This window comes from Diabrotica undecimpunctata, chromosome 9 (assembly GCF_040954645.1).
Source record: "Diabrotica undecimpunctata isolate CICGRU chromosome 9, icDiaUnde3, whole genome shotgun sequence".
Lineage (NCBI taxonomy): Eukaryota > Metazoa > Arthropoda > Insecta > Coleoptera > Chrysomelidae > Diabrotica > Diabrotica undecimpunctata.
Window position 1 is genome coordinate 88,051,058 of NC_092811.1, and position 24,790 is coordinate 88,075,847.

Genomic DNA, 24,790 nt, shown 5'->3' on the forward strand with positions numbered 1-24,790 from the left:
TATTCGCTTTTATGTGCCATATTGTACCACCTTGTTATCTTATATCATAGTGCCATCTTAAATTTGGACGTCTTCTTGGTTTCTTGACGCCTCTTGAATACCACAGTGTTGCTATTCTATCTTAAATATGTTTATCTCTAATATATTCATCTAGTATTCCGTTATAGGCAAGTTTCTTTCTCAGGTATTTATATTCTCTAAAATGTTGTATTTTCATTCCATTATCTCTGTTCTTCTTTTTCTTTTAATAGCGTTGGATACTTTCCTTCGCCACTGCCTGATGTTCATGGTTTTAAGATCCCTCTCTACGTCGTCTATCCATCTTTTACGGGGCCTTCCTCTTGTTCTGTTTCCTTGAGTCTTTCATCTCTGAACTACTTTTAGAGCTCGATTATCTGGTATTCTTTCTAGATGACCAAATCAGTTTAGTCTTTGTGACTTTACCATTGTATCTATTATATTCTCTAAAATTTTTTGTTTCATTCCATTCTATTCGGTTTCATGTATACATATATAGTTACATAATGTACTTTGTTTTTTTTATTTCTTTCAAATTTATGATAACAATCGATACACGATTGTTGACGATATATTACAATAAATAAATAATGCAATACTAAAATAACGCAGCCTATAAATAAAATAAAGAGCTATCAAGTTTATTTTTAAAGATGTTAACACTAATTGCCGATATGGTGTCTTAATATAAATTGTTCCAATATTCTATTTGGTAAGAAGTTCATCCTGGACATTGCAGTAATCTGTTCCCTCTTTAATTTGTAACGATGGCCTCTTAATATTTCGTCTTTTGAAGTGAATGTGAGATTTAGGTTCCCAAAATTATATTTTAAAATACATATAAATATAATTACATAATTAGGTCACCTCGAAGACACCACCGTGTGCTATTTAGTCTTGTGGGTTTACGCTAAACTTTTTCAAGTAGAATTTTATCGTCACTGAGATCTGGACTTTATACTGGCCCGGCAAACTCAAGAATAGGTCCGACGTATATTGAGTAAAGTTTACTAACAGAAGTAAGAGATATACGTGTAAAACATTTACAGATCAAAAGCAATTTCGATTTTGCACGTTTAAACACCGATACTATCTGATCAAACCAATTTAAATCACTATTAATTATCACTTCGATATCGTTTTGGGAGGTTACCAAGTTTAAGGCATGTCCATTAATAAAATATGGTAGTGATGGGTTATTTTTGCCGATATCTGGAACAACGCATTTTTCAATGTCAAGCGGAAGTAACCATTCTGAGGACCATTCGAATATTGCGTCAAGATCGTGGTAATGAACATGTTGATTAATAATTCGATTCCGATTCAATTTCGTATCATCAGCGTAAGCGGAAACCTTACTGGATACAATGAGCGGAAGATCAATAGTGTAAATACAAAAAAAAGGTCCAAGTACTGATCCTTGTGGGACTTCACTCTTGCCTGACTTATCTAGTGTGTAGTCTTCCCCAACACGAACCCTGAAGTATCTGTTGAAGCGAAAATCTTGAATCCAAATGTTTAACTTTCCGCGGATGCCATAGTGATCCAATTTAGCTAGTAATCGACGTATTGGAACAAGGTCGAAAGCTTTGGAGAAGTCTAAGCAGACTACGTCAACAGGATGCCGATTGTTTAAAGATAATTACCAATTATTTACACAATGAAGTAAGTTTGTGATCGTTGAACGACCTATGATGTTGTTGATGCGGGATGACATTATTTTATTGAAGGAGAAACTCAGACATAGCTTCCGAAATAATGAATTCCATGACCTTGCCGACAATAGGAACCAGGCTGATTGGACGATAATTATTGCAATTAAGTTTGTTTCCTTTCTGGAATACAGGACTAACTAAAACCAATTTCTAGGACGAGGGGAGAGAACCTTGGTTAAAAGAAGCATTAATTATGAGGGATATGGGATGGCTACAGATTCTGTACAATCTTTAAGGAAAAAGAAGGTTAGTCCGTCTAATCGAAGTGATATTTATTGCATATTTTGCATAAATGATGTTTAATTGCATTCGGTACGAAAGAGATATTATTAAGAGTTTTAGGGAAACGTTGGCACATTATTTAAGGAATGGTATCGTTAGGTTCATCTGTAGAAACTTAAGAAAAAAATAACGATAAATATTCTGAAAATTCGTTATTTGAAGAACATAAAAACCCGTTAGCTTTTTGAAGTAATCGTATAGAGACTTTAGAAGATAAAGATGTGTAAATGTCCCGATAATTTTTTTTACCATTACCCCTTACAATGATAGAGTCTTCAAACTCTGTTCTTAACTTTGCAACGATTGTTTGACTCGGTTAGAAAAATTGCGGTGAGCGAGAATGTCATCAAGGAAACCAGTGAGTTTATATGTTAGCCAAAGCTTTCGCTTACGTCGAATTAAGCGGGTAGCTTAGAGGTTAATTCAAGGTTTTAGTGGATTTCTGCAAAGCTGCCGTTTGGATGTATGATCAGAAATTGTGGTAATAGCAGAATGAAGAAAAGAGTCTAACATTGACGATGGATCAGAGTAATTAAACTAAACTAAATGGGAGGAGTAATAACCGAGTGGTCAGAAAGACTCAAAGGAGATGACAATTCAAGTGTAGAAACTAATTGATCGTCATTTGTGAAAAATAAGTCTAAAATTAAAGGACTATTGTTGGCTCTAAACTTTGTAGGTTCAATTATCAGTTGTATTAAATTTGAATTCATGATAAATTTTTTTAACAAGTTTGGGGAATTGATAGTATCAGTTTTGGAAATAATGGGGCCAACTAATCTCTAACAACAATGAGATTTTCAAGAGATAATTAATTCCTCGAGTTTGTTAATAAGATAAGCATATTGTCCTGAATAAGTACTGTATCCGGAGGTCGATATATGCAAACTATATTAAATATAAAAGAGTTATTTCAATAAGTAAGTGGATAAATTCTATACTTGTTACGTCGATTATTTTATTACTGATGGAAAAAGTATTAGTATTATCATTTGCTAAATAGATGCATACTCCTCTTCCTCGACGAGTACCTCTGTCTCTACGAAATATAGTAAAATTATCAATGTTTATAATAGCATCGGGTATAGAAGAATTAAGCCACGTTTTAGTTAGGACAATAATATGAGGTTTTAAAAGTTGAACAGTACTTAAAAAATTCATTAAATTTCGATAGAAGAGAGTTTAGATTCATATACATAAGAAGCCAATCAGTAAATTTTGATGCAAGAAAATTATGAACGAAGTGTTAACGAGTTTTAAGCTCAGTACTAAGTTCCTTTAACCAAAGTTGCTGCATAGGTCTCTTATCATTAATAACAAAATAAGTTTCAGAAAATTTGTTCTCCAAAAGTTTATTTTTGTTACGCAGAATTTTTCGAGTGTGGTGTTCAGAATTCATTATCACTGTTATTATGCGGGGATAACGTTTATTTTGATTCGGTTTACCGGCTCTATAAAATGTGGCAGGACTTTCTTGATATCAAATGACTACTGACTACTAGGGCTAAATTAATTTTATTCTTATCATGATCTTTTTTACTTTGACCGTCTCCTGTAGGTCCATGGACGACTCTAATCAAAAAATTTTTGGAACGCGATATGCGATCAGCAGCTTCATTGACAATGCTGTCGGTAAATTCTGATGTTGTAATAGAATCAAGTTGATTTATTTTATTGCTGAGTTCAGATAGTTTAATATCAAAATCTTTAATTTTTTTCTTAATGTCTGTTTTAAACTCCGTGGGAAAATAGAGGAATAAAAATAGGTGGAGAAATGCTCAATCATCTGCGTTTTGCGGACGACATAGTACTTATTACCGCAAATCTGGGCGAAGCACAACAAATAGTACAAGCATTAGAAAACGTATCTTCAACAATAGGTCTAAAAATGAACATCAGTAAGACCAAATTTATGACAAATTTAGTTCCCAGCGAACACCTAATCATCCAAAATCAAGTGGTAGAATTGACAGAAAAGTACATATATCTTGGTCATGAAATCAGAATAGGCAAGGACAACCAGACCTGCGAATTTCAACGACGAATAACACTTGCTTGGGCGGCGTATGGTTCACTAAGAGACATCTTTAAGAGCAACATCCCGATATCTATAAAACGGAAGACATTTGACCAATGCGTTCTTCCTATTATGACATACGGAGCAGAAACTCTCACGCTCACAAAAACAACAACACTAAAAATGCGAGTGGCACAAAGGCGCATGGAAAGATCAATTCTGAGCTTGACAAAAAAAGACAAAATAAGGAATCAAGACTTAAGGAAAAGAACAGGAATCAGTGATGTCGTCGAACGTATAGCCAAGCTGAAATGGAATTGGGCAGGTCACATAGCGAGACTGAAAGACACAAGATGGACCAGAAAACTAACTGACTGGCGCCCAAGAGAAGACAAACGCAGCAGAGGACGACCACCAACACGCTGGATGGACGACATTGGACGAATATCCAAGAAATGGCAACAAGAAGCACAGAACCGTCAAGATTGGCGAGAAATGGGAGAGACCTGTGTCCAGCAGTGGACAGAAGAGGTTGCATGATGATGATGTTTTAAACTCCACTAGTAGACTCTTGATTTCAGCAATATTCCCAATGTTTGAACTACATGAATTGCAAAGTATACATACCCCACGTACTTTTTGCCTCGTAACTAGATCATCGACTGACAGATCCGTACAAGCGATATGTATTGGTTTCTTACAGCCATCACACTGTAGCTTTCTATCGGAGGTAGATGTTAGCTTTGTACAATTAGCGCAAACGATGTATTAGGCAATGATTAGGCATGATTAATTTTGTGTTAGTTTTTGACATTTTCATTGACATTTACATGAAAATGTCAATTATATATTATATGCACAATATTATTGGATAACGATTAGTGAAGGATTCAACGGAAGGTTCAACCTTACATGATTAATAGGAGTAAAGCACAGTATGTATTTAGAAATATTTTATACAGTCGGAAAAATGAAAGATTACCCATAAACGATCATATCAATCACCTATTTTGTATTTGCTGTCTTTTTCTATAACAAACATTTGTTATTTATAGAAAAAGACAGCAAATACAAAATAAGTGATTGATATGATCCTTCATGGGTAATCTTTCATTTTTCCGGCTGTATGTCAAATAGACAATAAAGGCTTCTAATAATGAATTTATCGTAAACAATTCACCAATCACGGTTAGAAATTGAAAGTAATAGTAATAAATCTATCTTAGAAACCTAAAATCTACGTTTTTTATTTTATTTATATTTTATATTAAAAACTTTTAACAATGAGTAATTTTTATTTTTAAGGTATTGGAGCCACCACTGAAAGTGGTCTTACACCTCTCCACGTAGCTAGTTTTATGGGATGTATGAACATCGTCATATACTTACTTCAACATGACGCCAACCCTGACGTACCTACCGTCAGGGGCGAAACACCGCTCCACTTAGCTGCTAGAGCAAACCAAGTTAGTATGCACAACATTTTTCTTTTACTATATAGCTCGGCTTTAATTTTAAAAGCTTTTTTTATGAGTTGTAACTAGTTTTATTTTTGAACTCGCTTGTATTTTAAATTCGTTATTTCGTCTTCTATTGGCAGAAAAATACTACAGACATTCTATTACTGAATAAAGATTATAAACTTAATATGCTTAACTGACCGTTAGCGATCTCTAAAAGTCGACATAAAAAACGTGTTCTTTAATTATTATTTTAAACTCTAATAAAATATTTAAGTTGTCATTATTGTAAGACTGCTTATGTTTTTAGAGTGTATTCTAAAACCAAAAGTGTATTTGCAAATCGAAGCGCTAAAAAGGTTATTCTTTTATCATTTTTGTAGGGTATTTTTCATATAAGATATCTTCACTATCTAATACTAATTATTATTACTGCTTAGCCAGATTTAGAAAATCTCCGTTATATATTTTCTGCAAAAGCACCATTTTCTTAAATTGCTTAATGGAAAAAATATCGTTGGAAATTCTTTTTGGAAATTAGGATCTTCTCCTTCTTTCGTGACTATATCCAAATCACTAGTAACTAAGGTTATGAATCTTGGAAACAGAGTAACTTAGCGATGCTCACTATATGCGTTGCTTAAAATGAATGTACGTTATGCAACTTACGAGAGATTGTGTCCACCACTCGACTTAACTAGCTACAGAATTGTGATATTTACTGGGGAAATTACAAATATTTAGAAGCATCAACCTAAAAGACCGGACGGATCAACATTACGACAAAATAGGCAAGTCAAGAAAAAAATGAGTAGAATAACGAAGAGGTTACAGATAGCTACTTGGTATGGTGAGATGAGTAAGGTTAAAGTTTCATAAATTTTAAATAGATGGCGGTAAGTGATAAAATTTACAGGTTTATCTGTAAATTTTTGTAGTGGCTGCGTTAATTTATTGGTGATGAAAAAGCAGTCAGTTTTTGTGAATGTACGGAGTCAGTTAAATTTTAAATTTCATGTAGCTGATTAAAAAAAACTTTTTTTATTGCATAATGACGGTATTAGATTTTTGTTTCGATACAGGGCAGCGGCAAGCCGCTTATACGTATTTCGACCTCTTTAGGTCTCCTCAGAGCGGTATAGCCACTGCTCTGAATCGAAACAAAATCTATGCCGTCGTAGACCAATAATTATCAAAATAACTATTTACGGACGTAACTACGCCATCTAATAACAGAGAAATCTACAAGGAATCTAAGTTCCTGTGTTCCCTAAACAAAAATTTTTATTAAAAATCCTTTATAAAAGATCTATAATTTAAAAAACCCAATCGGGCTATATCACAAAACGTTTTCGGGATCCATATTCCATCATCAGTGCACCTAAAAAGTATATAACCACTTAATTAAAAATTTTAGTACTCCGGAGTACAAGAAACTGAATTCACTACGAATTTTGACCATGATGAACGGCAGGTGGAATGCAATTTTTAGATTTCCTTGCCGAGTAATTTATCAAGCTGTTTGCTTTGCAAGTTTTAGAAGGCACAGTGGTAAAAATTTGAATTCGGTTTCGCCAGGTAGAAATCGTATGATTTCTCTTTTTGTTTTTCTTTTTTATTGCTTAAAATGTCTAGAATGCGTAGAATTTGCCGGCTGTCCTTGAAGTGGGCTCTTTGAGAGGGATCGAATTGTCGTGTTACGTAAAGCCTGTCTATCGATAAGAGAAGTTTCTAGAAGGACCAACAACCCAACAAACAAGCGAGTTGCACCTTAGTGAGGTTCGGACTGTCGCAGGCCGAAATAGGCGATGACACGGAGCCAACATAAAAGAGATTGCAGCTTCGCTAAGGCAGGGGGTTGAAAGTGTTTGGTAGTTCGTTGGGTTGTAGTTTTCCCGATGAATGTGTAGAAGAAAGAATGGGAATCGGGTGATAGCAGGGCATCAGGAGAGATGTTTGTCTTAACTGACCCTTCCATCTTGATGTCTGGAGTGACACAGAAGAGTTTTTTAGTTGGACGCCGACCATCTCGAAGTGGTGATGGTACGAAGTGTCAAAGGTCTAACTCCCTCGGGCATCTTGTCTTGCCACAACTTCGTTGGTGTATTAGGAATTTAACACTACTTAGGTTAGTCACAGATGTCTGTATGCAGATTTTCCTTCTTCTCTCTCATCATCATCAAGCCCGTTGCGTCCACTGCTGTACATAGGCCTCCCTCATTTTTATCCATTGTGCCCTATCTTTTGCGCTTTTCATCCAATTTCTTGACATTTTCTTGAGATTATCAGTCCAACGAGTAGGGGGTTTTCCTCTACTTCATTTGTTTAACCTCGGCCTCCACTCAACTCTTCATTTCTAACTCGGTCACGAAGCGATATACTCAGCATTGACCTTTCCATTTTTCTCTGAGCTATTTGCAGCATTTTAGAAGTTGTAGCTGTCAATGCCAAAGTTTCGGCAACACACATTGATCAAATGTTTTACCTTTTAAAGAAATTGGTATATCGCTTTTAAAAATGTCTTAGGAGTTTTTCATAGGCGGCCCATGTTAGGTTTATTCTTCTTCGTATTTCGCATATTTGGTTGTGTCTTGTGATCTATATTTCGTATCCAAGGTATATGTATTTTTCCACCAGCTCTACTTCCTTGTCTCCAGTATTAATATTTTCGCTAGGTAGTAGGTATTTCATGAATTTTGTTTTGGAGATGTTTATTTTAACATTCACACTAGCACACACAAACTGAAATTCATGTAGCATTGTACATATCTCCTTAAGGTTGTCCGAGAATAAAACTATGTCGTCTGCGAATTTCAAATTTGTTAATCTTCTACCGTCAATGTTCAGGCCTTTCTCTTCCCAGTTAAGTTTTTTACAAGCATATTCTAGTGCTGCGTTAAACAGTTTAGGCGGTAAGGTTTCACCCTGTCGGACTCATCTGCCGATTGGGATGTGATCCGTGATTTTATGTAGTTTCACCGACATAGTTGCGTTCTTGTATGTATTGTAAATTAACCTTGTATATCGGTAGCCAATGCGGCATGCTTGTAGTGCTTCCAGAATTTTGTCAGGTTCTACCGTGTCAAAGGCTTTATGGAAATCTACAAAAGCTAGAACGAGTGGTCGATTGTATTCGACAGTCTTTTCTATTACCTTTTTAGTGCTCCGTAGGTGATCATTTGTTTAAAATCCTGTACGAAATCCCGCTTGCTCTATTGGCTGGTAGAAATCAAGTTTTTTCTCAAGACGATTCGTTACTATTATTGTAAGGAGTTTGTATAGGTAACTAAGAAGACTTATAAGAGCAGAAGACTTATAAGAAGAATTACCTCAGCATTGTACCATTTGACGGGTATATTACTGTCCAAAAGGCATATGTTAAAAAGGTTTTTTATTTTCTTAAGTAAGCAAGTGCTTGAGATTTTGATTGCATCAGTAACTACATAATCTTCGCCTGGAGTTTTGTTATTCTTAGCTTTTCTTAGGGCTACTTTTATTTCATCTTCTTCTCTTTAAAGATGTTAAAAAAAGGAGAACCAACAGATCCTTACGCAGTATACTACAGTGTGAACAAGCGTGGACGTGGGATTCTGGATATCACAGAGACACCACAGAGCGACAAAATCGCCGAATAAGACTTCTAGCTCTAATAGACAGATTCAGTAGTCCCCGATCAAATCAGTGGTTTGAAGAGTATAAAAGAATGCTTTTCATAAGTAAAGTAGGTATATTGCCTAATATGTCAGTTTACCTTTTTCCTTATCGTCATATTGGATGCTATCTCTTACAGCTAAACATCGGCGAAACCGTTTGCTCTAGTGTAGAGAAAGAATTCTATGGGACCAATAATGCAATCAGGTGATCTTTATTGACAAATCTCGGTTGGTCTGGGGATGCACTATGGTCGGGTAAAAAGACAACGTGGTGAAATACGTGCCCCACAATTTGACACAGAGAGTGGCACATACATCACACTGTGTGAGTTATGGTATGAGGTACTATTGCTTATAAGAGCAGATTCCCGCTAATTGTTATCACTTGCAGTATGACATTCCGATGCTATATTCAGGAAGAAATGGTGCCTCCATACCTAAACACCATCCAAAACCCAACTAGTAATTTAGGATAGATTAAAATTGCTAATTGGTCATTTATGACCAGACTGTAATCGTAAATAAACAAAAAAATATTGATTTATTCCTCTAGGAAGTAAAATATTCTTAATAAATTGCTACTAATCAAATCATTACCGTAATTTCGATATTTTATTTTCAAAAATCTAATGTTTACAAAATCATATTTATTTCATCATTTTTTAATGATAATTATAATTAAATGTCATCACTTTTTCAGACTGACATCATTAGGATTCTCCTAAGGAATGGTGCTCAAGTGGATGCTAGAGCTAGAGAACAACAAACACCTCTTCACATTGCTTCTCGCTTAGGTAATGTAGACATCGTCATGCTACTTCTTCAACACGGTGCTAAAGTCGATAACACTACCAAGGATATGTACACATCGCTTCATATAGCAGCAAAAGAAGGACAAGACGAGGTAAACATATATGTTTGTTTATTTTTAGTTTTAATGGTGATTCTTTAATAAATAAAAAAACTATACCCTATCTTCCTCTTCAGTCTTAATCCCTGGAGAGAGTGTAGTGGTCATCGTCTCTGGTGATTTCCTTTAACTCATGCATAGGCCTATTGCATAGTCCTGTAATTTGGTCGATCCATCTTGTTGGGGATCTTCCTCGTGAGGAGATAATATTCTTCTCCAACAGAACATTTTAGTGGCAACTATCTATCTTCTTTCAACTTATCGTAGGGTCCAAGATTCACATCTATAGATCAGTATTGGGAGTATTAAGCAGTTGATTAACCTCATTGAGAGTTCTTTCACATTTTGGTCATCTTTTCGAAGGCGACTTTTGCTAGATCACATCTACGTTTTATTTCTTCCTGTAGTGTCCCTGTGTTTGTGATCGGTGATCCCAGATATAAGTGTCAGTTCACTCTTGTGATGGTTGTTATGTAGTATATGCACTGTCATGATCTTTGGTTTTGATATGTTTAACTGCAGACCAAATATGTGACTTTCATTTTCAACCAGTAGTATGAGACCAATTAACTCTTCTTAGGCATATCCAAGAAGAGCTGTGTCATCTGCAAAACGTAGGTTGTTTATTTTTGGGCCGTTTATTGAAATTTCTTTTTCTCATCCTTCAAGCACTATTCTTATAATATGCTCCTCATATATATTAAATAATTAAATATTTAATATTAAATAATTGTGGAGACAGTATACGTCCTTGTCTGTTACTTGGTTTTGGATTGAATGTGTTTGATAGTATGTCAAGTACTTTAACTGTTCCAGTAGTTTGTTCGTATAGTTCAGCTAAAAGCAAAATTAAGTGTTTTGGTACGCCTATTTCTTTTAGTATCTACCGTAAGTGTTGCCATTTGACACTGTCGAGCACTTTGTAATAATCTATAAAACTAATGTATAGTGGGATAATGAATTCCCTAGCTGTTTATATTAATTGTCTTATGTTCAGAAGGTGTTCTTGAGTTCCTCTACCTTTGGCAAATCCAGTCTCTTATTGATTATGTGTAGCATTATCTTGCTAGCATGTAAGATAAGAGAGATGATTCTATAATAATTATCGCATTTAAGAAAGCTGCCTTTTTTAATGATTTTCGTTATTATAAAGGGGGAAATATTACAAGGAATACTATATTTTGTTAAAGAGAAAGCGAAGTAATTTTATTCCGATTTCTTCTGTGGTTTTGAGCATTTCTGCTGTTACTTGATCGCCAGTCTTATTTCATTCTCGGGTATATTAGGTTCTTCTTTCATTTCTTTAGAGGTTTGGTGAGCAAGTTGCTGGCGTTGATCTTCTTTATAATATTTATGTCTATACAAGCGCAATTCGCTTCTACAATTGCGCTTCTCTCTGCCATCTACAAACTGTTAGAGAGGCTTATATATAATAGAATCAGTACAGAACTGTTCCAGGCGATCCCAGTCGAACAAGCGGGTTTTCGACCAGAACGAAGCTGTGCAGACCAGGTAATGTCACTCACCACCTACATCGAAGCGGGTTTCCAAAGAAGACTTAAAACTTCAGCGGCATTTATTGATCTCTCGGCAGCTTACGATACAGTATGGAGAGAGGGCCTTATATACAAAATTCTCCGTGCAATCCCCTGTAAACCAATAGCACGCCTAATAGATAGCATGCTCAACGATCGAATGTTTCAAGTAGTGATGGGCACAGATATCAGCCTACCAAAGAAACTTAAGAATGGCCTACCACAGGGGTCAGTGCTCTCTCCACTACTATTTAGCTTATACCTAGCAGATATGCCGGAACCACACACAAGAAAGTTCGGATACGCCGATGACTGGGCCCTCGCTACACGATGCAGAATACTAGAAACGTCTGAAGAAGTTGTGACGCCAGACTTATATACATTGGGCAAATATTTTCGCAAGTGGCGACTTCAACCAAATGCATCCAAAACAGAAGTTAGTTGCTTTCACCTGAACAATAAACTTGCTGGAAAGGAACTCAACATACGGTTTGAAAATACCACACTTATCCACAACAAAACACCGAAGTACCTGGGCGTAACACTAGACAGAACGCTATCATTTAAAGAGCATTTAACAAAAACTGCCCAAAAGTTGAGTACAAGAAATAACATTATACAGAAGCTCTGCGGTACCACCTGGGGAGCATCGATTTCCACTCTCCGCTCTACTGCTTTAGCCCTTGTTTTCTCGACCGCTGAATATTGTGCCCCAGTCTGGCTACACAGTCCACACGTAAAAAAGGTCGACAATCAGCTGCACAGCACTATGAGGATGATAGCTGGTACAATTAAATCAACTCCCACCCAATGGCTTCCAGTATTAAGTCACATCCCACCTCCACATTTACGACGAGTCGACGCACTTACACGTGAATACAAAAAGATCATGAACAATATAAACCTGCCGATTCACCAAGATACCGAGGATGCACGAAATACCCGTCTCCGTTCTAGAAAACCACCAATGAAAACGGCAAGAATGATACATGAGGAGTTCAACATCACGAATGCATGGTCCCAAGAATGGAACAAATGGCAAAATAACATGCCCTGCATTACCCACAAGCCACCAGGTTTTGATCTTCCACGCAAAACATGGTCCACTCTAAATAGGATCCGAACCAAACATAGCAGATGTGCATACATGCTACATAAATGGGGAAAGAACCCGTCTCCTCAATTTGACTGTGGGGAGAACCAAACCATCGACCACATTATTCAAGAGTGTCCCTCAAGATCCTACAATGGTAGCCCTGAAGACTCCCTGTTTGCAACTTCAGAGTCAATTGATTATATAAATACACTTGATGTTTGTTTGCAACTATTTAAAGTTTGTCAAATACCTATATTACTAGTGTTTGTGTATTTGTTCTAAATGTGTTGTAATTGCCATACGATAAATAAATAAATATGTCTATACAAGATTAAAGTAAACAGAAGAGAAAAGCAAAATAACTACAGATTTCAAATCGGAGAACTTGGTCAGGCTAGTAATACTTGAGAAACAAGAGAGCATTATCTTTCTTAGAGTTTATATTTAACAGCTAAATGAATTTAACTATTTTAGTAAACTAGTAAACTATTTGATTTCTTTTAGGTTGCTGGTGTTCTCCTAGAAAACGGCGCTTCCTTAGACGCAACCACCAAAAAAGGTTTCACTCCTCTTCACTTAGCTGCCAAATACGGTCACCTTAAAGTTGCAAAACTACTACTCCAAAAAGAAGCTCCAGTAGATGCCCAGGGTAAAAATGGAGTAACTCCTCTTCATGTAGCATCACACTACGATCACCAAAATGTCGCCCTACTTCTTCTTGATAAGGTAGATATACAATATTACAATAAATTTATTCATTGTTTTTACATTTTTGCACGAATTTTTGAATATCATTAAAGTTAGATAATTATAATATGAAAATTTGGGAGAGTGGTTCGGTTGCAGCTCATTAGAATTATTCAGAAGCGCGGCCAATAAAATTAAGATAGCGATGATGATTTCCAAGCTCCGATAGGAGAAGGAACCTGAAGAAGAATATGCAATGGGAATGTTTTAAATTGTTTCAAATAGTAAAACAATGTGAATACTGGGAAGGTTTCATAAAGGGAGAGATATTTCCTAGTTTAACAATTTACCTGGTTTAAATGTAGTTCCGTTTGTCTGTTTAGAGAAGTGACATCAAAAATACGAATTGCCATGATGGTTGCCTTGTTAGAGAAAATTTTAATAGCTAAAAAAGACGAAAAACATATTGGTACTAGAAGACTTAGTGACCAATTACTAGGGAAATTAATAAGTACTGAAAATATATTTGGTTTGTTACGTCTCTCTTCAATCAGAAGAACAGCCGTGTGGTTTAATGACAATATAGGAGCAATAGATTTAATGAAACTACTAAATAAATTTTGTGAATCATAGCATCTTAGAATCATCACCGGAATTTATTTAGAAGGAAAAATTAAACTAGACTATCAATAACAGAGTGGACCAAAAGTCTGGAAACGCCTAATTATTTCTTAAATCAATAGTCCGGATTGTATAAAAACCGGGATACGCCTATTCTGCAATACAGAGATTTTAAATTTGATGCGGGCAGTATTGCCAGATCTGCCATTTTTCTATTATTAGTAACTTTGGTTTCTTAAATAGAACACCTCGTATATTTCAACCATATGTAATACATAGTATTTTATCTAGTTACGGTGGTCTTAAATAAATATAATTTCTCAGTGCCAAATAGTTTTTAGAAGTAATTCAGTAGATATAGAATGCTGTGATTATCTGAATGCAAGAAAAAGAATAAAAGAAGAAGATATAAAAAATAACCAAATATAAAAAAGAAGCGAAGAAGAGATAAAGTTAATTCAGTATTCTAAATTGATATTTTAAATAAAAAGATACATAAGAAGTAGGATAATAGGTAATATAAAGTAAAAACTGATTTCAAAAATTAACAGGAATGTATTGAAAAAGATAATGAAGAGTGGGAAATCAAGAGAATATGAAAATGCTCGCTTGAATATATGTTCAAAGTATATGAATCCTTTGAATATAATATATGTACTGTTGTTTTTTACACCTTACTAAATATTTATTTTTTTCAGGGCGCTTCTCCACATGCTATTGCCAAAAATGGTCACACTCCCTTGCACATAGCTGCCAGGAAGAACCAAATGGACATAGCCAATACCCTTCTAGAGTATGGAGCTAAACCTAATGCAGAAAGTAAAGCTGGTTTTACACCATTACATCTTAGTGCTCAAGAGGGGCATGTGGACATGACAGCTTTGCTTTTAGAGCATAAAGGAGACGCCAATCATGAAGCAAAGGTAATTTTTATAATTACTAATTTATTACATAGAGAGGTTTATTCAAAATTTTATATAACAGTTTATTTTAGTCTTATTTTCTACCTCATAACTTTCCTTAGTAAAGGAGACCTCGCAATATAAGTTCTCATATGAGAACCTACCAATATAAATTCACTGAGAATTAAATATATAAACAAATGAATTATTTTTCGTACATACGCTGATCAAAGTTCATTTAATACTACGGCATCATTAAAAGATTCATTTATAGTACGTTCTCGATTTATCAAAATTAGTTCGAAAATCATTTTTCAATCTTGGCTCGCTCGCAAATAACTCGCCACTCCTGTCGATTTCTAGCAACGTCCCTCCATTTTCTGACCCTTCTTAAGGTTTTCTTCTACATCATTAGTCCATATAATCGCAATCGTCCCCTACTTATTCTGCCCTTTGGATTTAAGAATATGAATATCTTCGTGTACTCGTTATCTGACATCCTAGTAATGCGTCCAGCCCATCTCCACACTTTATTAAACTTGATAATATCTGGATCTGTGTATAGCTGATATAATTCAAAGTTATATTTTCGACGCCTTAGCCGATTTTTATTTACGATCCCAAACATCTTTCGAAGTTTTGCTATCAAAGATACCTTCATCTTAAAGTGCCCTCTTCTCAATGGAGGTTGACTACTACAATTGCAAACTCTTCTCTGTTTCAGATGTCCTTATTAGCTGTTCAAACTTTAGCCATGTCCATTGTCTACGATAGTCTTTTCCTTCCTAGTCTTTTTTCCCTTGATCTTTATTTTCACTATAAGTCAACCTAAGATGGAAAATGAAGCTTTATGGTCACCTCGACCGTATGAATCTTTAAAGACTTATCCATTGTATTTACTTTTTAATATCAAGATCATCAGCTTATTTAAAATGGACAAGCCAGGTTAAAAAATATTTGCAACAGATGGAAATTCCACCTAGTAACATTCATGATCATCAAGGTTTCAGAGATAAGGTGAAATTTAGTAGAAACTTTATCTCACTCGCTATCCCAGTACCTCTCCCCGCTAGCAAGTGGTCACAAATAAACAAAGAGGAACATTCCATTAAAATGAAAACCTACTAGCAGTGGAGGAAAACTTAGTTGTGAGAAGGATGAAAAAATCTTCGTGGTCCTTAGTATGCCAAAGCGGCAGCAAAAAAAATACAAAAAACACAATAACTTCTGCAAGTTTCACTCCTATCGGAGATGGAAAATCATTTTGGCAATCTGCCTTTGATTTTGCATTCTCTTCCTTAATAGTTCAAATTTTTCACCTCTCGTAATATACCACAAGTATTCCAACTTTCTGAAGTTTATGGAAGTTAAAACTTCGCATTGTTTTCCTAGTTGTTCGAGAACTTGTGCGTTTGTTTTGCGATCCATCCATGATATTTTCAGGATACGTCGGTAACACCACATTTTGAATGCTTCCAGGTTTTTTGTTGGAGATTAAAATAATGCAAATATTTATTAAAATCAAAATTTATTCATCAAAGACAAAATAAAACATACTCAAAACATAACTGTGGAATATTTTATTTATAATACTCCAGGAAACATTCGACCAGACAGGGACCAGGTTTTTCTGCACATGCTGCGCAATGGTATAAATAAAGTATCTTTGCCTATATTTTTTTTTCGTGCATGTACATTTTTTTCTGAGGGTCCTGCCTTGTTTATTGACCAAGCCAATCTTGACAGGTACGTGTTCAACAGGCTTACATTAGTTGTAAATGAGGGTGCTGTACATTATGGTTCCAGTATGTATTATTAGTCCTAAAAACATTAGAAATTCTGACACTGTTAAATCTTTCCACTCTGAAATTTCCAAGCGTTCACCTTCACTTCTAGTAGCTGTTCGTCTCCGAGACTATTTTTTGCAATAAGTTATCGTCAACTAATAGCCTGAACCAATCATATGGTTCTTCACCCAGATAATCGACCGATAATTTATTTGTTTTAGTTAACGATACTTCTATCATATTATCTGTTGTATCTGTTCATATATCATTCTGTAAAATATTCTCATCGTCACTTTCAGAACTATTCTCCTGTGAGGTAGTTACACGTGCCATCTGTGAGTAGTTTGAAATAATTACTACTCTTATGTGCGGGAAAAGTGCCCTGCCTATAAAAGTTGTCTATAGAAATAATGTTTACATAGGATGCACATGAGCGCTTCCTCAGCAAAAGGGTTACGACGATTATGCTGCACTTTGTCAAATGCCTTCCCAAAATCAATGAAACAGTCATATACTTCATTCACAATAACTAACAATATTTTAATAATGAATTGATTACAAATATTCATTTTTAATTATTACGCTGACGACGTTACAATCGGATGAAAAAGAGAAGCTTAGAAGCAAAACGAAGATTATTTGTATATCTAAAATTAAATTAAAAATAAGTCGTGCATATTGAAAAACATAAATTATTTACTTATTTAAAAAATTAAGAAAAGTTAGAGACTGACATATTTCAAAAATAAATCTAAATTTATTTTAATCATTTTTCAATCTAAAGCACTTCACTTATATTGGTTCTGTTTTATTTTTAGAACGGTTTAACACCACTTCATCTTTGCGCTCAAGAAGACAGAGTGCCAGTAGCCGAGGTGCTCGTCAAAAATGGTGCTGATGTCAACTGCGCCACCAAGGGCGGCTACACTCCACTCCACATAGCCAGCCATTACGGCCAAGTCAATATGGTTAGATATCTACTAAAGAATGGTGCTAATATTAAATCTACGACGTCTCTAGACTACACACCCCTTCATCAAGCTGCACAGCAGGGTCACGCTACCATAGTAAACATCTTATTAGAACACAACGCAGATCCAAATGCAGTAACAACGGTAAGTGTATTTTGTGTGAATATTTTAGTAATAATTGAGCTAATTCGTTATGGAAAGACTCAATAATAGATACGTATAATAAGGATAACAGAAGGTCAACTCTATGTCAACCAATCCCCTGTAGAAAGAGTGACGCACTACAATTACCTCGGCACCATAATAAATAAAGAATGGACCAACAACCAGGAGATTAGAGTACGCATCGGAAAAGATAGATCCACTTTCAATCGGATGGGGGCCTTCTTCAAGAGTCAGAACCTCTCTCTTGATACAAAAGTAAGAATGCTACGTCTTCTCTGTCCTTTTTATGGTGTTTAATCGTGGACCTTGAACGAAGATATGTGCAGGAAACTGGAAGCATTTGAGATGTGGCTATATCGGAGAATACTTAAGATCGCGTGGACTGACCGAGTCACAAATGAGGAGGTCCTCAGCAGAATGAATAAGAATCGAGAGGTACTGACCACCATCAAATCTCGAAAGTTACAATTTTTCGGACATATTATGCGAAATGAATCCATATATGCTCTCCTTTACGCCATCTTGCAAGGAGAAATATTTGGAAAACGAGGTCCAGGAAGAAGAAGAACATCTTGGTTAAAGAACGTCAGAATCTGGTTCAATACAACATCTGTGCAGGTGTTTGCGCTGCTGCAGATAAGATAAAGATTGCCATGATGATCGCCAACATTCGTAACGGATAGGCACATCAAGAAGAAGAAAATAATCAAAATATGAGTTTTACGTAAACGTAAATTAGTCCATTGAAATGTTAATGGGTGCAAAGAGTTTTCGCGCTGTATCGTAAAAACAAGCAACTCTACAGAAAATTATATTAGATATTATTTGTAGAAAATTAAATTGGCACTTTATTTCCATTACTTTTAATCGTAAAATGGAAAATAAAAGAAAATGTAAACAAATTTTTTTTGGACCCTATAACTTTTTTCTAGTCATATTACAATAAAAAGACATTAAAGGAATATTATTGAGGGTTTCTTAAACAATACTTTTCACTACAAATTTGTATAATTTCATTAATCGTTCTGTGTTTTACAGCGCTCCAAAGTTAAATGGGTTGTTGAATACCTACTCAAGATTACGATAAAAACGAACAATTAGATCTAGTTTTCTATTATATATTTTTTTATTTATATCATTTTAAATCAATTTATTATCTTCCCAACGTTCCAATGTTATTATGAATTTACTGTCAACCCTTTCTTCCACCATAAAACTTACCACACCTCGAGCGCTTGCGTCGAACAAAAAAACACCAATCGACAGAGATAAAGTTTAATAAGATAAATTTCTTGGTTATGAATAGAACAAAATAAACTTAATAGACCTTCTTAAAACTGCCCTGTCAGAAGTTAGTTTTAGTGACGACCAGGCTGAATATGATGCAGATAGAGTTATCATCAGTTCTGTGCTTGCTGCATTACAATCCTATGGGTCTGTGACTGTCGTAGCAGAGGACATTGACATTCTTATCGTGCTCACGGCATTTGCATTTGGGCGAAGTGTCCAATTTTTTTAAATCTTCAAAAGGGTGAAGTCGCATCAATTAGACTGTTCTTCAAGTTTTATATAGGCGACGTCATTGCAGAGAATTTGCTGTTTCTCCATGTTTTTTTTTCAGATGCAACACAACATCAGCATATTACAAGATAGGCAAACTTAAATTCATCAAAATTTTACAGAAACATCCTGAGTTAGCTAGCGGAACAGCAATATTTCTCAGTGAGAAAGCCGAGCCATCTTTACTCACTCTTTACCCACTGTAGTTGGTGAACGTTTTTTCGTTCATTTATGTGCTGGAAATAAAGATGATTCTCTGAAAGCATGAGATACAAACGATTGGCCAAGACATTGACCAAAAATACATTTAACTTATCACCGCTTCCGCCAACTCAAGATGCAGCTCGTTTCCACAGTATAAGAGTTACACATCAGAAAATACTGCGATCCTAAAGCTTGGGGTTGGAAAAAGCATGCAAAAATTGGGATAGCAATTAAAACTTTCAAAACTTTAGCACACCATAAACTTCTGAAATTAATTTTCTGCAGATGCAAGGGAAACTGTGGAAGTATGTGTGGTTACCGAAAAACAGGCCTCAAATTCTCTGCAGTGTGCCTTAATTGTTCTGGTGAAACCTGCCGAAAAATTCGAAGAATATGAAGATAAATTATCCACAATACAATTCTAACTGCCGGTTTTACGCAAACATTCACTTTCAATACTGATTTAGATCTTGAACCACAATTTGGACCATCAAAGAAAAAACAGTACCTGAAAAACAACTTTTTAGATATATAATTATGCTCAATATTGTCTCGCCTGGAAATTGTCCGTGGATTAGGCCTAATGGGGATACCAATTTAAACAACAATTTTATTCAACATTTTAGGAGATTGGATTTTTTTTACAAAAAACTGCCTCATTGTCAAAATCATAAAATTTGTATGCCGATGTAAAGATAATAACTTAATATCGAAAGGTTTGAGGTTACGTCCAGCATATTCAAGCAGAAGGTTAAAAAAACTCTACGCAGAGCCAGTTTATCCATGATCTGAGAAAGGTTACAGTTAAATAGATACAATTTATTTTTTCTTGAACAAGACATTGTGAGTATTAAAGATTTACTTTTCAATGTGATAACAACTTCTGATTTTGATCGAATTATTTTTAGTTTACATATTGTAAATAAAAATTCATATAAGAAACAAAGAAATATACATTTATAGTTATTTAACCAACAAGTGTATTAATAAGGGCGATTAACAATTGAGATATATTAACGCGCGAGCGAAGCGAGTGCGTTAATGTTCGAGATTGTTAATCGCCATTTTAATTCACGAGTTCGTTACAAAACTTTTCCGTCGACCGAACTTTTCAGAAATAAAAATATCTTAGTTTAAATTCTTATTTACTTAAAGATAAATAATGACATACAATGACAGACAGTACTTACAGCGGCTATGTCATTTTAAATAATTTTTTAGTGGGAATATAAATAGGTACCTATATGTTTGGTTGCCTACACCACCAATCGTTCATTAATAGAAAATCATTCATTAATAGGGGTCATTAATCAATGATTTTGAGGGTGTTAAAATTAATCATAAATGGATGGCCGACGGAAAAATAAATTTAATACTCTTTTAAAACAAAACAGTATACATACTTTAGATAACCTCAATAGAAATAATGACATATTACCGACAGTTGTCAATCTATCGAATAGACATTTAAATGCAACGGAGAGTTTACTACTGGCAAAAGGTCTAAACTTTGCTGTTACTCATCCGTCTATTCCAAAATTAGACATCATTAGCTTAGTGGAGAAAATACGACAATATTTACCAATCCACGAAAAAGAAGAATATAGAGTATTATGTAAAATTAAATTGGAATCTAATAAAATTAAAAGAAAAGAGGAACTAAAGGCTGTAATAACTTTAAAAATGACGACTCCATAATTATCCTTTCAGTAGACAAGGGGAATGCAGCTGTGATAAGGGATAATATTCAATATGAAAACAAAATTAAAGACCTAAGAACAAATGGACGTTATACAAAATTAACAAAGGATCTAACGAATCCTTTGGAAAACAGAATATATAGAACTTTATTTTAGTGTAAAGATCATTTAACAAATTATCAAAGAAGATCAATTACACCTCATGACAGCAAGACACCTTATTTTTATGGAGTACCGAAAGTTCATAAAGCGAATACACCACTTAGATCTATTTTGTAGTACCATGAGTTCTCCTAAATAGAACCCGATGGCGCGTTTTCACTGAAGCTCTATGCTCCACTTAGGAGTTCAAGAACCTTATATATATATATATATATATATATATATATATATATATATATATATATATATATATATATATATATATATATATATATCAGTTCTCCTTGTAGCGAACTGTCAAAATTTTTGAAAAATATATAACCATTTGCAAGTAAAATGACCCATTTATAAAAAATACACAACTTTTTTTAAATAAATAGTTTATTTACAAATGTGCCATTGGATAATACTTTAAAAATAATTAAAACACAATTTCGCAGAATTTCCTGGCTGAAAAATCTACGTACGTGGTTTAACACAACACCCACAAATCTTTTCAAAGCTGAAGTTTGCAAAATACAGATTGCCATGATGATCGCCAATAGGCACTATAAGAAGAAGAAGAAGAAGAAGAAAACAAAATTAGAGAATTAAGATGCATTGGCAACTACAACAAGACTTAATGTATCAGCTATAATGGAGTTATTGACATTATGTACTGATAATACCTATTTTCAACTAAATAATCTTCTTTTTCTTCTTCGTATGTTAGGCATTAAGGTATGTTGTTTTCGGTCTGATTTAGCCTTAGACAAGGAAAGGGAGGGAACGCGTAATCGTATGGAATTGACTGAAGCCTAAACCGGCACCAGAACGATTGCCAGGCCATATTTTATTTCTTCAGTAGATTGAGAATAATGGATATATATCAATAACTAGATTTTTTCAAAATTTATAATAAAATTTATAACTGTAACACTCACAAGGAATAATACGAGGAAAATAACAATACCATACATAAATGGATTATCGGAAAAACTTAAAACGACAGGAAATAAATTCAACACTTCAACAACATTCAAAACAACAATCACATTGAGATCTATTTTATCTAAAACCTAAAAATGGACAAGAAAGAACAAAGAATTGTATTTATAAGATACCTTGTGAATGCCATCATTTTTATTTAGGAGAAACATCAACACATTAAATGTTAGAATAAGTGAATATCAATCTTATATTAAAAATAAAGAATTTGTTAGATCTCAAATATGTAAACATGGTAAAAAGAGAAAAATTAAAGAAGCGGCTCCAATTATGCTAAATGAGACCAATTGCGTCACAAATTCCTCGGCAGAGTTCAGTAGGATCTGGTTACCCGTATTAAAATCAATAAAAAGAAAATATCCCTATTATTAAGTCAATAACATATGGAGGTTACATCATTTATGTTTTTAAATAACATACATATAAAATCAGAGACAGGATTTGGAAAACTTAGTTGGATACTTAAGAACCGCAAAATACCCCAATACTTGAGGAGCAAAGTGTTCAACTAATGCATCCTTCCTATTATGACATATGGATGTCAAACCTGGACCCTAACCAAGGCAAACATGAATAATCTAGCCACAACAGAAAGAATAATGGAAAGAGCAATGTTAGGTATACGATTGTTAGATAAAAAGAGGAACGACTGGGTAAGATCCAAAACAAAAGTCGAGGACATAGCAACAAAAATTGCCAAAATTAAATGGAGCTTTGCGGGCCACACTGCTAGACAAAAATACCAACGTTGGAATACTACAATACAACATTGGAGACCTTACGAAAGTAAACGACCAAGAGGAAGACCACAGATAAGATGGGTTGATGATATTAAAAGAATAGCCAGAAGAAATTGGAAATATGTTGCTCAGGATAGAGACCGATAGAAGACTAAGAAGAAGAAGAAGAAAATCAGAGTTTGGTGTTTATTGGGAGTAAACTAAATATAAGATCAAATACTTACCATGTCGGTATAGTATCATGAGATTTTTTCCTAGTTTTGTCCTCATGATTTGCTACGAAATCACTAACGGGGGAATTTTACTGTCATCACTGCATATTGCATATGATTGTCTAAGACAGTATTCTCAAGTTAAAGTTGATTTGATGTAATCCAATGAACTATCTTACAATAAAGTCGTCCTAGGAACACAACGTCGCCTTCGTCTTTTAAAGTCGTCTTCTTTAAAATGTGTAATATATGTCTGAATTGTCAATAGGAATAAGTCAGATAAAATTAAATTATTAGAAAAATTTTTTTCACCAAATTGCAACAAAAAAATCTATTTAATTTATTAATGTTTGTATTTTGAGAACGATTTCCGAAATGGAAATCGAAACGTCAAAAATAAACCTGTTTTAAACTAATATTGTGGCGTATTCCCAACGCTAATAGTAATATAACATAGGAATGTGAAAAAGAATTACCATTTATATATATACATCGGTTTAGAACGTCTTTCGACGTTGTCCGATACCTAAACACCATCTCTTCCTATCTTCGCAGTCGTTTGTTGTTAAATTTCTTTCGCTCATGGACTTGTTTACGCCGTGTTGCCATTCTAATCTGGGTCTTCCTCTTTTCCGTCGACCTATCGGTTGCCATTCTATTACTTTTTTGGGGAGTCTTGATGCTGGCATCCGTTGAACATGCCCATACCACCTTAATTGTTTCTTCTCTATATCTTGAGTTATATCTCCTTCTATTCCCATACGTTGTTTTATTACATCATTTCTGATTCGGTCTCGTCTGGAAATACCTAAAGATCTTCTCATTGCATCCATCTCTACTGCTTCTATTCGCTTTTTGTTCTTTTCACTAATTCTCCATGTTTCAGCGCCATAAAGAAGAGTAGTTTTAATCATGGTCTCATATATATTAAATTTCCTTCCTTTCGTTATCTCTTTACTCCACAGTATACTATTGAGACATCCTAAGACTTTCTTTGCTTAAGTGATTCGTTTTTCTATTTCCCGTGTATCAGTTCCTGTATTGTCAAAGGCAACACCCAAGTAGTCATAGCTCTGACAGCAGGAAATATGTTGTCCGTTTTCGAGGTCTATGTTATCTGACTCGTTTCCAATACAAAGATATTTGGTTTTTGTTGTATTGACATTCATTCCCCAGTCGTTATATTCTTCTATCAGTTTTCTTAGCATGTACTGCATGTCTTCCCTGTCAGTCGCTAGCACTACCTGGTCATCAGCAAACTGGAGTGTATATATACATTCATTGCTAAGCTCTATACCCATCCTATGTACCTTTCTTTTCCATCTTTCCAATGCCGCTGCAACATATATCTTGAATAAGGTTGGTGAGATACAGCATCCCTGTCGCAAGCCTTTTATAACCAGGAA

General features: G+C 34.7%; 1 protein-coding gene across 2 annotated transcripts in view; it reads left to right on the plus strand.

Annotated features, from left to right (window-relative positions):
- Window positions 1-24,790, plus strand: part of LOC140450234 (uncharacterized) — a 584,309-nt gene that overhangs the window by 429,047 nt on the left and 130,472 nt on the right. For both annotated transcript variants that reach the window (XM_072543748.1, XM_072543749.1), the window contains exons 8-12: window positions 5,338-5,498; window positions 9,846-10,049; window positions 13,191-13,412; window positions 14,693-14,917; window positions 17,502-17,798. In XM_072543748.1, the coding sequence (XP_072399849.1) occupies window positions 5,338-5,498; window positions 9,846-10,049; window positions 13,191-13,412; window positions 14,693-14,917; window positions 17,502-17,798 (1,109 nt within the window). The remainder of the gene's footprint in view (window positions 1-5,337; window positions 5,499-9,845; window positions 10,050-13,190; window positions 13,413-14,692; window positions 14,918-17,501; window positions 17,799-24,790) is intronic.